Consider the following 15,837-nt stretch of genomic DNA (forward strand, 5'->3'; position numbering starts at 1 on the left):
CTTCCTAGATGATTCCAGTAAGCAGCCAGGGTTGAAAACCACTGCTCTCGATATAGAAGTAATCCATGGTGGTGGGCAGGGAAGTCAAACTCAAAAAACTCGAGGCCCACCCAAATTTATTCATTTACTGTTATACAAGATCCTTTGGATGAGGAAATGGCAGCCCACTCCAGTATTCTTGCCTGGGAAATCCCATGGACAGAGGAGCCAGCCCAAGGGTTTGCAAAGTGTTGGACACGACTTAGCAACTAAACAATGGCAACAAATTATATCACAGTATTGATCGTTTGCCAAGGATTAAGACCCCTTTAAAAAGTCTGGGCCTATTGCCTAAGGCATATTTGGAGGTTTTTTTTTTTCTATCAAGAAAAGCAGTGATTAGTAGGGTTTTCCATTAATGGATCTGCCCAGTGTCATCAGTGGCTGAAAACATTTCATGTCTTTTCAAGATAAATATCTTGCATTGTCAGCCCAGAAAAATGCTAACAAACTGGGGACCCGGCAGGTTCACTTAATGGGCAAATCGTGTGCATCCTGGACAGCACCAAGTGAGGCGTGACCCAGTAGTTGACTTCAACAGACTGGCGGATCAGCTGCAGTCGGTTTGGCTCAGTGGTTTGGACCATGAAAAGCCCAGGAGCGTCTGTAAATAAATTTCCAATGTGGAGCCAGAGTCTGCAGTCAGAAATAGAGCAAATATCCAATATGCTAGTACTGAAGAGGCATATAAATGATCTCACCCTCCCCCTGTGAGGTTCTTAAGTGGGCAGTTGCTCCCGCGCCCTGGATGCACTCCGGGAGAGGGCCCAGCAGCTAGGAGGCTGTGTTCTGCAAAGCTTGGGACTGCATATTGCCACAGGCCAAGCATGGAGCAGCCACTAACAGCTGACTGACTCCTCTTCAGGCTGAGTGTCCTCCTTTGTGGATCAGTGTTCTTTGACAGCAAAGGGCTGGAAGGGGCTATACTGGGCCAGTGTAAACAAGCTGCCTTGCTACAGTGGCATCTATTCTAGTTATAAGGTGGCGCATGGTTTCACCATATTGGCCAAAGACTGCAAGAACTTACATGAAAGCCTTAACAGGTCCTGGATTTCCTGTCTGCAGTATCACCCTCTGTTGGCTAATGTAATGTAAAAATGGGTTGGATTGTTAAAAGATCAAGTGAAATATAGTGCCCACCTTAAAACACTGGTATGCTTATATCCATCTAAATTGGTAAGCTTGACAGGAAAATACTAAGAAGTCCTTGGAGTGAGAGGAGAGGCAGTGGGACTGAAGCCAGACATTGCACCTAGGATCCAGCTGCTCTTGAGGCCACAGATGGGCGGCATTCATCGCACCACCACTAAGCTCTATATATTTTTTCTTTTGGGATGAGTGGCTCATAAAGCTGGATTGGCAAATAAGTAGTTGTGATTGTGGGAGATGTTAACTCAGATTTCACTCTAAAAGTATCTTGTTCTTCACAATCAAGGAGAGATAACTGAGTTTACTTTAATACCAAGCTTGGGGAGCATACCGATAAAGCAAAGAGGTTGGCTCTGAGGTGAGAATTCTGGATTATATCATTGCCAAATTATGGATGGTATTCAGCCTCTTATTGGAGCCCAAACAAGGGGTCTACACTTTTAGATAAAGTTGACAGTGACCAACTGAGAGCCATCATCGAAGCTGATCCTCTTACAACTGCTCCAGAAGTTTCCCCAAGAACTCAGCATTGACCATTCGACAGTCCTTCGGCATTTGAAACAATTGGAAAGGTGATAAAGCTTGATAAGCCTCGTGAGTTGACCGAAATAAAAAAAATCAGCATTTTGAAGTGTTGTCTTCTGTTATTCTACGCAACAACAGTGAACTGTTTCTCAATCAGATTGTGACATGTGATGAAAAGTGGATTTTATATGACAACCGGTGATAACCAGCTCAGTGGTTGGACCAAGAGGAGGCTCCAAAGAGGTTCTCAAAGCCAAACTTGGCCAAAAAAGTCATGGTCACTGTTTGGTGGTCTGTTGCCCAACTGACCCACTAAAGCTTTCTGAATCCCAGTGAAACTGTAACATCTGAGAAGTATGCTCAGCAAATCACTGAGATGCACTGAAAACCACAGTGCCTGAAGCTGGCATTGGTCAATAGAAGAGGCCCAGTTCTTCTCCACAACAGCACCTTACCACACATTGCCCAACCAGCGCTTCAAAAATTGAATGAACTGGGCTACGAAATTTTGCCTTATCCACTGTATTCACCTGACCTCTTGCCAACCAACTGCCACTTCTTCAGCATCTGTACAACTTTTTGCAGGGAAAACACTTCCACCACCAGCAGGAGGCAGAAAATGCTTTCCAAGAGTTTGCTGAATCCCAAAGCACCGTAGGAATAAATAAACTTATTTCTCATTGGCAAAAAAATGTTGATTTTAATGGTTCCTATTTTGATTAAGAAGTGTTTGAGCCTAATTATAATGATTATAATTCTGAAACTGCAATTATGTTTGCACCAACCTAATAGTATGATATTGCTTGTGGTATTGTTTAAATTAGCCGCAGGATGATGATGTAACCATATCTAATCACCTCAGAGGCCCTATCTTTACAGATACTAAGATTGATTGGGGGCAGGGCACAATTCCCAACGTGGGGTGGAAAGTGGAAGGGTATTTTAAGTGTTAAAACATAGGTGATAACTAATTACAGAATCCATAGACTGGTCATCATTACTTGGTTGCAGTGTGACTTTTCTAATAATAATTATTAGTCAACTAATATTTAATAATTGATGAATTGATTATCAATTAACTAATAATTAGTTCACTTAGTCACATCCGACTCTTTGCAACCCCTTGGACTGTAGCCTGCCAGGCTCCTCTGTCCATGGGATTTTCCAGGCAAGAGTACTGGAGTGGGTTGCCATTTCCTTCTCCAGGGCATCTTCCCAACCCAGGGACTGAACCCGGGTCTCCTGCACTGCAGGCAGACGCTGCACTGTCTGAGCCGCCAGGGAAGCCCAATAGTCAGTTAGCCCCTGGACAGTGTAATAGCGCATGAAGCGCTGTAGAGGGTGGTGCTACTGACACGGTAGGAAGTTTTACCTGGAACCTGGATGTTAGATTTAGATTCCAAGTTGACATGCTCTTACAAAGGAATTTTTGCAGGCTACAAAGAGACTATGTAGGAGTCCAAAGTTGACATAATAAAGGAGTAGGAGAGGTTTGGTAGGCCCCCTCTTAGAAGGTGGCTATTATGTTTTAAAAATTGTTAATACCTACTTATAATAGAACATTGGAAAGTATGGAAAAAGAAAAATATTCACCCGCAATCTTATAGCTAGAGATATTACCGTTCTGTTTTATTTATTTATTTTTTTTTTGTCTTTAATTTGCAGTTGTGCTGCGCTGCCATTGCCATGTGGCTTTTCCTCTAGTCACGTCAAGCAGGGGCTGCCCTCTGCCTGCAGTGCACAAGCCCCTCCCTGCAGTGGCTGCACAGCGCAGGCTCCAGGGCACGCGGGCTTCCGCAGTTGCAGCTCCTGGGCTCTAGAGCGCAGGCTCGATAGTTGTGGCACACGGCTGTTAGTTGCTCGGCAGCGTGTGAGATTTTCCCAGATGAGGGATCGAACTCAGGTCTCCTGCATTGGCAGGAGGCTCCTTTACCACTGAGTCACCAGGGAAGGCCCTACTGTTGTGTTTTAGATTATTTCCTTTGAAGTCTTTATTTTTTAAAATAATTTTATTTATTTGGGGGCTTCCTTGGTGGCTCAGATGGTAAAGAATCTGCTTGCAATGCAGGAGACCTGAGTTCGATCCCTGGGCCAGGAAGATCTCCTGGAGAAGGAAATGACTACCCACTCCAGGATTGTTGCCTGGAGAAATCCCATGGACAGAGGAGCCTGCTGGGCTCCTCCCCAGTCCACAGGGTCACAAAGAGTTGGACACTGAGTGACTGATCAGTGACAAATATTGTATTATCTGGTTGTGCCAAATTTATTTACCCGTTTGCCTGTTGAAGGACTTCTCGGTTACATCCACGTTTTGGCGATAATGAGTGAAGCTATAAACATCCTTGTGCAGGTTTCTGTGTGGACATAGGTTTCACTCCTTTGGATAAATACCAGGGAGCACAGTTGCTGCATTGTTTGGGAAGGTTGTCGTTTTCTAAGAAATTGCCAAACTCACTTCCAAGTGACTGTTCTGTTTTTGCTGTCTCACCGGCAGTGTGTGAGAGCCCCTGTCACTCGTCACCCTTGTCAGCCTTTGGAGATGTCGGTGTTCCTGATTTGGCCATTCTGATAGGCATGTAGTGGAGTCTTAGAGTTTTGATTTGCATTTTCCTGGGGACGTATGATATGGAGCATGTTTTCATATGCTTATTTTCCATCTGTGTATCTTCTTTGATGAGGAGTGTGTTAAGGTTTTTGGCCTACTTTTTAATTGGTTTTTCTTATGGCTGAGTTTTTAGCTCCTTGTATATTTTGAATGTTGTTGTCCAGCCGCTCAGTCGTGTCTGACTCTTTGCGACCTAATAGACTGCAGCACACCAGGCCTCCCTGTCCATCACCAACTCCGGAGCTTGCTCAAACTCATGTCCGTCGAGTCAGTGATGCCATCCAACCATCTCATCCTCTGTCGCACTCTTCCTGCCCTCACTCTCTCACAGCATCAGGGTCTTCTCCAGTGAATCAACTTTCACATCAGGTGGCCAAAGTAGTGGAGCTTCAGCATCAGTCCTTCCAGTGAATATTCATGGTTGATTTCCTTTAGGATTGACTGGTTTGATATCCTTGCAGTCCAAGAGACTCTCCAGTCTTCTCCAGCACCACAGTTCAAAAACATTGATCCTTCGGTGCTCAGCCTTTTTTATGGTCCAACTCCCACATCCGTATATGACTACTGGAAAAACCATAGCTTTGACTAGATGGACCTTTGTTGGCAAAGTCATGTCTCTGCTTTTTAATGTACTGTCTAGGTTTGTCATAGCTTTTCTTCCAAGGAGCAAGCGTCTTTGAATTTCACAGCTGCAGTCCCCATATGCAGTGATTTTCAGTTCAGTTCAGTCACTCAGTCATGTCCGACTCTGCGACCCCATGGACTGCAGTACGCCAGGCCTCCCTGTCCATCACCAACTCCTGAAGCTTGCTCAAACTCATGTCCATTGAGTCGGTGATGCCATCCAACTATCTCATCCTCTGTCATCCCCTTCTCCTGCCTTCAGTCTGTCCCACCATCAGGGTCTTTTCCAGTGAGTTTGTTCTTCACATCAGGTGGCCAAAGTATTGGAGTTTCAGCTTCAGCATCTGTCCTTCCAATGAATATTCAGGACTGATTTCCTTTAGGATGGACTGGTTAGATTTCCTTGCAGTCCAAGGGACTCTCAAGAGTCTTCTCTAACACCACAGTTCAGAAGCATCAGTTCTTCAGCAGTGATTTTGGAGCCCCCCAAAATAAAGTCTGTCATTGTTTCCCCATCTATTTCCCATGAAGTGATGGGACCAGATGCCATGATCTTCGTTTTTTGAATGTGGAATTTTAAGCCAGCTTTTTCACTCTCCTCTTTAATCAAGATGCTCTTTAGTTCCTCTTCGCTTTCTGCCTTAGGGTGGTATCATCTGCGTATCTGAGGTTATTGATATTTCTCTTGGCAATCTTGATTCCAGCTTGTGCTTCATCCAGCCTGGCATTTTGCATGATGTACTCTGCCTGTTAGTTAAATAAGCATGGTGACAATACACAGCCTTGACATACTTACTTCTTTCCCAGTTTGGAATCAGTCTGTTGCTCCATGTCCAGTTCTAACTGTTGCTTCTTGACCTGCATACAGATTTCTCAGGAGGCAGGTAAGGTGGTCTGATGTTCCCATCTCTTTAAGAATTTTCCAGTTTGTTGTGATCCACGCAGTCAAAAAGGCTTTAGCATAGTCAGTGAATCACAAATAGACGTTTTTCTGGAATTCTGTTACAGACATTCTCTCCCAGTCTGTGGCCTGTCTCCTAGTGCTCTTGCTTTTGTCTTCCACGGGGCAGAATTTTTTTTTTATTTTAGTGAAGTCCAGCTTTCTTTCTTTCTTTCATGGATCCTGTGCTTAATGTTGTATCTAAAAAGGCATCATCATGCCCAGGGTCATCTAGATTTTCTCCTATGCTGTCTTCCAGGAATTTTGTAGTTTTACATTTAGGTCTGTGATTCATTTTGAGTTAGTTTCTGTGAAAGGTGTAAGGTCTGTGTCTGGATTCATTTTTTACGTGTAGATGTCTGGTTGTTCCCACACTGTTTGTTCAAGGAGCCTATCTTTGCTCCATTGTAGCGCCTCTACTCCTTTGTCAAAAATCAGTTGATTATATTTATAAGGGTCTATTTCTGGGTCTCTGTTCTCGTTCATTGGTATTTTGTCTACTCTTTTGCAAATACCATATTGTTTTTTTTCTCTTCCAATTTTATTGAGTTTTTTTTTAATCTCATAAGTATAATTTTGTACCTTTTGATCATCTTAATCCAATTCCCCATTCCATCCCTTGCCTCTGATATCTGACCTCTTTTTCTGTGAGTTTGTTTTTGAAGTATAATTGACCTACAACACTATGTTAGTTCTTGTTACACAACATAGTGATTCAGTATTTCTAAACAGTTGAAAACGATCGCCATGGTAAGTCTAATTAAGATATATCACCATACAAGATGCTATGTAGTTATGGACTGCATTCTCCACACTGTACATTGCCTTCTGTATGTGTGTGTGTGTACTTAAGTTACTGATCTCTTAAGTTCAAACCCTTTTTAACAATCCTGCATCACCCCCACCAAGTTTTCTGTTTCTAGCATCATATTTCACACCTTTTTGTCACTGTGGATATAGATGACTCCATGACTTTTGTCTTTCGACCTCCTTACTGTGGCTCATTTACTAATTTTACTGCATGTTTGTCTTCACTCGTGAGATTTCCCCTTTCATGATTTTCATGTTTCTGTTTCTGGCCTTTTCTTTTTCACTTAGAAATGTCCCTTAAGCGTTTCTTATAAAGTTGGTTTAGTGGTGCTAAACTCTTTTAGTTTTTGCTTGTCTTTAAAACTTTTGATCTCTTCATAAAATCTGAACAGAAACTTTACTGGGTCATAAAGCTTTACCTACTTGGTTGTAAGTTTATCCGTTTCATCACTTAAAGTGTATCATGCCACTCCCTCCTGGCCTGCAGAGTTTCTACTGAAAGGTCCTTTGTGGGAGTTCCCTTGTACATAACTTGCTACTTTTCCCTTGCTGCATTTAACATTCTTTCTCTAATTTTTATGTCTTGGTGTGGTCCTCTTAGGGTTGATCCTGTTGGGGACTTCGTGTGCTTCCTGGACCTGGATGTCTTTATCCTTCCTCAGGTTAGGGAGGTTTCCAGTTGTTGTGTCTTCAAATATGTTCTCTGCTCTCTCTCTCTCTTCTCCTGGGACCCCTGTAATTCGAATGTTAATATGCTTGATGTTGTATCACAGGTCTCTTGAGCTGTCCTCATTTTTTTTTATTCTTTCTTTTGGTCAGCTTGAGTGATTTCCATTACTTGTCTTCCAGCTCACTAATCTGTTCCTCTGTGCCATCTAATATACTGTTGAGTCCCTGTAGTGTATTTTCCATTTCAGTTCCTGTGTTCTTCATCTCTGTGTGGTTTTTGTTTATCTTTCTAAACTTTCTGTGAGAAACTTCTGTTCATCCAGTCTTCTCCCAAATTCTCTGAACACTTTTACAGTCGTTACCTAGAACTCTCTATAGCGTAGCTTGCCTATTTCCCTTCACTCAGTTCTTCTTTGTCCCAACAGCATAGCCCCACTCGGTCACCAGAACTCTAGGGGTTCCTGCTACATGGGCTGTGTGGGTCCTACTGGTATGAGCCTCTGATAGGTATGGCTGGCCCACGTTCCAGTCAGTTGCCAGGCACTGACTTGTGTGGAGCATGCTGGTTACTGGTGGGCAGGGCTGAGCAGCAGCTGCTGACTGTCCTGGAGCTAGCGCTGGCCCACTGGTGGTTTGCGCTGGTTTCTGGAGTGGGTGGTTGCAGTGCTGGGGTGTCCCAGATATACTGGCCTGCAGGTGGGTGGGGCCAGTTCCAGCATAGCTAGAGTCTGGGGTGTCCCAAAAGTGGTGTTGGCCAGCTAGTGAGACTGGCTAGATCTTGGGGCATTTGGCTAAGGGGCCCAGGGTGTCTTGGAGTTGTTATCAGCCAGCTGGCAGGCAGGGTTGGGTCCTGGGGTCTCTAGCTGCAAGGCCAGTGGGTCCCAGAGCTGGTGTTTGCCTGCTGGTAGGTGAGGCAGAGGCCTAAGGGATTCTAGGGCTAATGCTTGTTCCCTGGTGGGAAGAGCTGGGGATCCCAGAGTTGGTGTTTCTCCTCACTGGTAGTGGGGAGGGAAATTTACATACGAGGCATGTCTTGGGCAGCTGAGTGACAAGGATATCTCCATACACCTGCCTGCTAGAATCTTAAGCATTTATATAGCGACCTTAACAGGGTACAGAGTCTCTAGTTGCCTGGGTTCAGTTCTTAGGTCAGTTGGTGGTCATGTCTTCTCAATAAACTTCTCCAACATTCAGATAAGTTGGGAAGAACTGACATCTTTTTTTTTTTTTTTACCCTAATTACTATCATCTTGATAGTACTGAGTCTTCCTATCCATTAATATAGAATATCTATTTTTTATAGTTCTTGATTTCATTCATCAGAGTTTTGTGGTTTTCCTCATATAGATTTTGTATCTATTTTGTTAGATATATGCCTAAAGATTTCAGTTTGGGGTGTTAATATAATGGTATTGCATTTTCAATTTCAGATTCCACTTGCTTACTGTCAGTATGTAGGATATCAATTAATTTTTGTATATGTTAACTTTGTATCCTGCAGCCTTACTATAGTCACATATTAGTTCCAGGAATTTTTTTTTTTTTTTGGCTGACTTTTTTGGATTTTCTACACAGATGATTGTGTCATCTATGCACAAAGACAGTTCTATGTCTTCCTTCCCAATCTGTATACCGTGTATTTCCCTTTCTTGTATTATTGCGTTAGCAAGGCCTTCCAGTGTATTATTGAAAAGGAGTGGTGAAGGGGGACATTGACGACTCGGACCGCATCTTTGGGGGAAAGCTTAGAATTTCTCACCATGAAACATGCTGTTAGCTGTGAGTTTCTGTAGATACGCTTTATAAGGTTGACAGAGAGTTCTTCTGTATTCCTAGTTTCCTGAGAGTTTTTATCGTAACTATTAGCATTTGTCTTATGCCTTTTTTGCATCTATTGATATGATCATGTGATTTTTCGTTTTTAGTCCATTGCCACGATGGACCCTCAGTTGATTTTTTAATGATATTAATACCTCAGATAGTATTCCACATAGTTGTGGTGTATAATTCTTTTTATACTCCTTTAGATTTGATTTGCTAAGCAAGTTACATTTGACCTGAAGCGTGAATTATCTGAATGAAGCAAGATTTGGAAGATCATTCTAGAGACAAAGACCTTTGAGAACATAATAAGTTTGGCCTTTTCAAGAGACAGAAAGGCCAGTATGTCTGAAATGTGGTGAACAAAAGAGAGAATTGTGGAAGTTGAGGTTTGAGAAGTAGATGAAGGTATGTATTGTAGAGCCTTATAAGTGCCGTGTTAAATAGTTTGGACTTTATTCTGGTTGTAATAGGAAGCTGTTGGGGGATTTTAACTAGGTGAGCTGTGTATTGTTTTAGGAGATCATTCTGGTTATGTGGCTTCCCTCATGGCTCAGAGGTTAAAGCGTCTGCCTACAATGCAGGAGACCCGGGTTCGATCCCTGGGTCGGGAAGATCCCCTGGAGAAGGCAATGGCAACCCACTCCAGTACTCTTGCCTGGAAAATCCCATGGACTGAGAAGCCTGGTAGGCTGCAGTCCATGGATGGGGTCGCAAAGAGTCGGACACGACTGAGCGACTTTCCCTTCCTTCCTTCCTGGTTATGTTAAGAAAACCCTGAGGGATGCACTGGAGGAGGAAGGGCAAGGGGCTCAGATTCAGGCTGAGGTGGAGAAGATGGGGGTGATGATGGGGTCAGTAGGACAGGCTAATAGAATGTATGTAATGAATTTGAAAGGGAAAGAGGGAAGGGTTAAATTTAGCTTCTTGGTCTGAGCAACTGAGTGGCTAGTGACGTCATATACTAGGGTGGGGAACTGAGGAGGGAACGTTCTGGATGTGTTAAATGTGAGTTGCCCACAGCACATCTTTTCCTCCTGGCTGGAAATACAATTTGGGTATCAGTCACAGTATATGTGGTTTTAAAACTTGGTTGGAAAAATTTAATGTTATGTATTCTCATGCTCACAAAATTGATGTATACATTTAATGCAACTCCACTAAACATCATAGCAGATTTTCTATGAGGTATGAGAATTAGATATAAAGTTATTTAAAAATTTATATGGAAGAATAAATCTGTAAGAACAGACAAGCCGAGTTAAAAAATAAAAAAGATATAATAAAAGAATAGTGAGGGGGAGGAGTGTTAATAGATACTAGAAGATACTAAAAGAATCACTCTGATAAATAGAATATGATTTTTCATGGGAATAGGCAAAAAGTTCTGTGGGACATAATTGAGAATACAGATACAGGTATGACAGAAATTTAATATATATTTAATATCTAAAAGAAATCATATATTTAACAAATGATGCTAGTTCAACTAGAATAAAATTGGGATAAAACTGAATTGAATTCTTTCTTATGCCACATATAAAAATAAATTCCTGATGGATTAAAGACATGAGTGAAAACAGTATTCCCTCTCAGTATCTCTTCAGTCAACAACTTAACTGTGACGGCCCTTCAAGTGTTCTACCACTTTTGGCATAAATGGACTAACAGAGATAATACTTCTACGTTATGGCATCAGGCAGAACACCATTTACTTGACACACTAGTTTTCAGTCAGAGAGGACATGATGTATAATAGATTTGAATCGTGCATCTTATTTGGATGAACCCAAAATATTTTGCCTTGCATACACCCATCACAGAAGGATGGAGTATTTTCTACATATTTTCATTTTGTGATACACATATATTACTTCCACATTTTGGAATGTTCTAATTTCTTTCTATGTTAATCTAAAGGTGCTTTCTGGGCTATTTGTGGGTTTCTAACTTTTTTTTGGAGATGGTTGGTTAAGAGTGCTGTGTTAAGTTTCAGGTGTACAGCAAAGTGACTCAGTTGTTGGGTTGCCCAAAAGTTCAGTGCGTGGGAAGCCCCAGACAGCTTTTTGGCCAACCCAATATATACATATATGTGTATCCATTCTTTTTCAAATTCTTTTCCCATTTAGGTTGTTACAAAATATTGAGCAGAGTTCCCTATGTAGGTCCATTTAAAATACGTTTACAATTCCAAACTCCCTCCCTGTCCTTCCCTTCCACTCTTCCCCCCGGTTACCCTGAGTTCATTCTCTAAGCCTCTGACTCTGTGTCTTTTCTGTAAATAAGGTCATTTGTGTAATTTCTTTTTAGATTCTGCATTAGAAGTGATATTGTATGATCTTCCTCTGTTGGGCTTACTTCACTTAGTATCTCTAGGTCCATCCAGTGCGTGCTTGTGGGCTAAGTCACTTCAGTTGTGTCCAGCTCTTTGTGACCCCATGGACTGTATAGTCCATGGAATTCTCCAGGCCAGAATAGTGGAATGGGTGGCTGACTCAGTATATATAAATATAGATAGATACCGTATCTTCTTTTGGAGAAGGCAATGGCACCCCACTCTAGTACTCTTGCCTGGAAGATCCTGTGGGTGGAGGAGCCTGCAGGTGGGCTGCCGTCTGTGGGGTCACAGAGTCAGACACGACTGAAGCGACTTAGCACAGCATTAGCATGTCTTCTTTTTAAAAAATTTTTTTAATATAAATTTATTTATTTTAATTGGAGGCTAATTACTTTACAATATTGTATTGGTTTTGCCATACATCAACATGAATCCACCACGGGTGTACACAAGTTCCCCATCCTGAACCCCCCACCCTCCTCCCTCCCCGTACCATCCCTCTGGGTCATCCCAGTGCACCAGCCCCAAGCATCCTGTATCATGCATTGAACGTGGACTGGCGATTTGTTTCATATATGATATTATACATTTTTCAATGCCATTTCCCAAATCAACCCACACTTTCCCTCTCCCACAGAGTCCAAAAGACTGTTCTATACATCTGTGTCTCTTTTGCTGTCTCGCATACGGGGTTATCGTTACCGTCTTTCTAAATTCCATATATATGCATTAGTATACTATATTGGTGTTTTTCTTTCTGGCTTACTTCACTCTGTATAATAGGCTCCAGTTTCATCCACCTCATTAGAATGGATTCAGATGCATTCTTTTTAATGGCTGAGTAATATTCCATTGTGTATATGTACCACAGCTTTCGTATCCATTCATCTGCTGATGGACATCTAGGTTGCTTCCATGTCCTGGCTATTATAAACAGTGCTGCGATGAACATTGGGGTACACGTGTCTCTTTCAATTCTGATTTCCTCTGTGTGTATGCCCAGCAGTGGGATTGCTGGGTCATAAGGCAGTTCTGTTTCCAGCTTTTTAAGGAATCTCTACACTGTTCTCCAAAGTGGCTGTACTAGTTTGCATTCCCATCAACAGTGTGAGAGGGTTCCCTTTTCTCCACACCCTCTCCAGCATTTATTGCTTGTAGACTTTTGGATCGCAGCTGTTCTGACTGGCATGAGGCGGTACCTCACTGTGGCTTTGATTTGCATCTCTCTGATAATGCGTGATGCATGTCTTCTTTATCCATTTCTCTGTCAGTGGACATCTAGGTTGCTTGCATGACTTGGCTGTTGTAAACAGTGCTGCAGTGAACATTTGGGGGCGTGTGTCCTCTCAGACCATGCTTTCTCTGGATATATGCCTGTGAGTGGGATTGCAGGATCGTTTGGTGGCTCTGGTTTTTAGTTTTTTTCAACAGTAGTGCTGTCCTTCGCAGTGGCTGTGCCAGTTAGCATTCTCACTAACAGTGTAAGAGGACTCCCTTCTCCCCACACCCTCTCTAGTGTTTATTGTTTGTAGATTTTTAATGATGGCCATTTTGACTAGTGTTAGGTGATATCTCATTGTATAAAATTTTTTATTTTCATTTCTCTAATAATTAGAGATGTTGAACGTCTTTTCATGCGCCTCTTGGCCATCTGTATGTCTGCTTGGAGAAATGTCTATTTCTAAAGGTCTTCAGCCCTTTATTTTTGATTGGGCTGTTTGTTTTGATGATATTAAGCCACATGAGCTGTTTGTAAATTTTGGAGACTAGTCCCTTGTTGGTCGCATCATTTGCAAATATTTTCTCCTATTTTGTGGGTTGTTTTTTTGTTTTCTTTATGGTTTACTTTGCTGTACAAAAGCTTTTGAGTTTAATTAGGTCCCGCTTGTTTGTTTGTTTTTATTTCCGTTACTCTAGGAGATGGATTGACAAAGATAGTGCTGTGATTTATGGCAGAGAGCCTGTGTTTTCCCTCTACAAGTGTTACAATGTCCAGTCTTACATTTAGGTTGTTAATCCATTTTGAACTTATTTTTGTGATGATGTTAAAGAATGTTCCAATTTCATTTTTTTTAAATGTAGCTGTCCAGTTTTGCCAGCACCACTTATTGAAGAGACTCTCCATCATTGTACAGTCTTGCCTCCTTTGTTGATTAATTTACCATAGATGTGTAGGTTTATTTCTGGGCTTTCAATCCTGTTCTGTTCACCTGTATTCCTGTTTTTGTGCCAGTACCATACTGTTGATGACTGTAACTTTGTAGTAAAGTCTGAAGTCAGGGAGCTTGGTTCTTCCAGCTCTGTTTCTCATTCTCAAGATTGTTTTGGCTTTTTGGGGTCTTTCATGTCTCCATATAAAGTTTAATTTTTTAAGTTCTAGTTCTGTGAAAAATACCATTGGTAATTTGATAGGGATTGCACTGAATCTGTACATTGCCTTGTGTAGTACAGTCATTTTTGACATTTAGTATTTGAATCTAAGAACATGCTATCTATCTGTGTCATCTTCATTTTTTTTCCTCTATCAGAGTCTTATAGTTTTTGGAGCACAGGTCTGTTGTCTCTTTCTATACATTTATTCCTGGGTACTTTATTCTTTTTCAAAAACATTTATTTAATTATGGTTGTGTCAGGTCTTAGCTGTGGCATGTGAGACCTTTCATTGCAGTGTGCAGGCTTCTCTCTGATTGTGTCGCGCAGGCTCCACAGTGCTCCGGCTCCGTGGTTTGTGGCGTGCAGGCTCTTGTTGACGCGCCCGGGTTTAACAGTTGTGATGCTAGCTTGTGGGATCTTAGTCCCCCACCAGAGGTCAAGCCCATGTCCTCTGCACTGGCAGGCGGATTCTTAACCACTGGGCCACCAGGGAAGTCCCAGAAGAGGTTGGATTTTTGTCAAATGTTTTTTCTGCATCTAATGAGATGAATGTGTATGGGAGTTTGGGTGTCCTTCATTTATTGATTTATTGATTTTTATTTATTGATGTACTATATTGGTTTTAATATGAATAAAACGTCCATTCCCACTTATCTTTCCTCTCAGTAGTTTCTCACTTAGTGCTCCTTGACTCGATGCTACTGTCCCTGACCATCCAGCTGCCCAGCCAGAAACCACGCGTTGTCTTAGACTGTTCCCTTTCCCTTACTCAGTTCATCAAATCTGTTGATTCTGTTTTTGGCCTCCTAACTTTTCTCTCTTTCAGTTCATCTTCCACCCTGATGCCGGGAGTGATTTTGTTTCTCCCAAAGGGGATGCTACTCATCTAAATACACTTGTAGAAAAATTTATGAAGTAGAAATTTATATTCATTCTCTGTCTTCTGCTGATGTATGTAAAGCACTATCAACTGTTTGGCCCTTGTCTTATCTTTAAAGACTTACAGACGACTTTCTGTGAATTATGAATGACTTTTCTGTTTTTTTTAAATGGGATTTGTAATTTAATGTTATCATAGGAGTTGCTTGAAGACAAAGAATTGGTCTAACTTTTATACAGTAAAAGAGTAAATGGGAGAGAGAGCTTAAAAGAAGGTTAATACCAAATGAGAAAATGGTGAGTGGTAGGGTTGATACTAATTCATTTCTGTGGTTCAGTTGGGTACTTGTGAGAATTCTTTTTTTTGGGGGCGGGGGAGTTTACACACACTGCATCATATAACAGAATTATAAAGCCTGTCCTAACTGCTTGTCACATGTACCATTGAAGGAGTAATTCTTAGCATGCGTTTTTATGGAAGGTATTTTAAATCCAAATTATTTTAAGTAGATAAATAATGAAAGTCTTAATTTTCACATTGATATAACAGCTCCATAAGCAGTTTTAAATCTGTTTATGATTTATTTTGCAGCCTTGCGTTGCATCCTGAACGAGCACTGGTAGCAACAGGACAAGTTGGGAAAGAGCCGTATATCTGTGTCTGGGATTCGTATACTGTGCAGACCGTATCAGTTCTGAAGGACGTCCATACGCATGGTGTAGCTTGCTTAGCATTCGACTTAGATGGACAGGTATGTTAGAATTTTTTCTCTTTTTCTAAGCTGTGTTTTAAAAATGTGTATTATAAATTATTGTAAACCTGTAGATATTAAATTGGAAAGCAATTGACAAAAAGCATTTGTTCAAGGTAGATGTGGGTAGATGGGGTGGGTGGTAGATATATATATAAGAAAAATAAGAATAATGAGTTTTTATTTCATTGTATGAAGAACTTTTCAGCTGAATTAATTTGTACTATAAAGGCCTAAGTGATTCTGAGTCAGTGGAACATTACCTGGTTGTTCTAGAAAATTTTACATATGACTCTTTTCCAGTATTATAAGA

The 15,837-nt window shown here is 41.5% G+C and overlaps 1 protein-coding gene across 12 annotated transcripts in view; it reads left to right on the forward strand.

Annotated features, from left to right (window-relative positions):
- Positions 1-15,837, forward strand: part of EML5 (echinoderm microtubule associated protein like 5) — a 154,599-nt gene that overhangs the window by 7,505 nt on the left and 131,257 nt on the right. For all 12 annotated transcript variants that reach the window (XM_018053859.1, XM_018053860.1, XM_018053865.1 and 9 more), the window contains exon 2: positions 15,365-15,524. In XM_018053859.1, the coding sequence (XP_017909348.1) occupies positions 15,365-15,524 (160 nt within the window). The remainder of the gene's footprint in view (positions 1-15,364; positions 15,525-15,837) is intronic.

This window comes from Capra hircus, chromosome 10 (genome assembly GCF_001704415.2).
Source record: "Capra hircus breed San Clemente chromosome 10, ASM170441v1, whole genome shotgun sequence".
Classification (NCBI taxonomy): Eukaryota; Metazoa; Chordata; class Mammalia; order Artiodactyla; family Bovidae; genus Capra; species Capra hircus.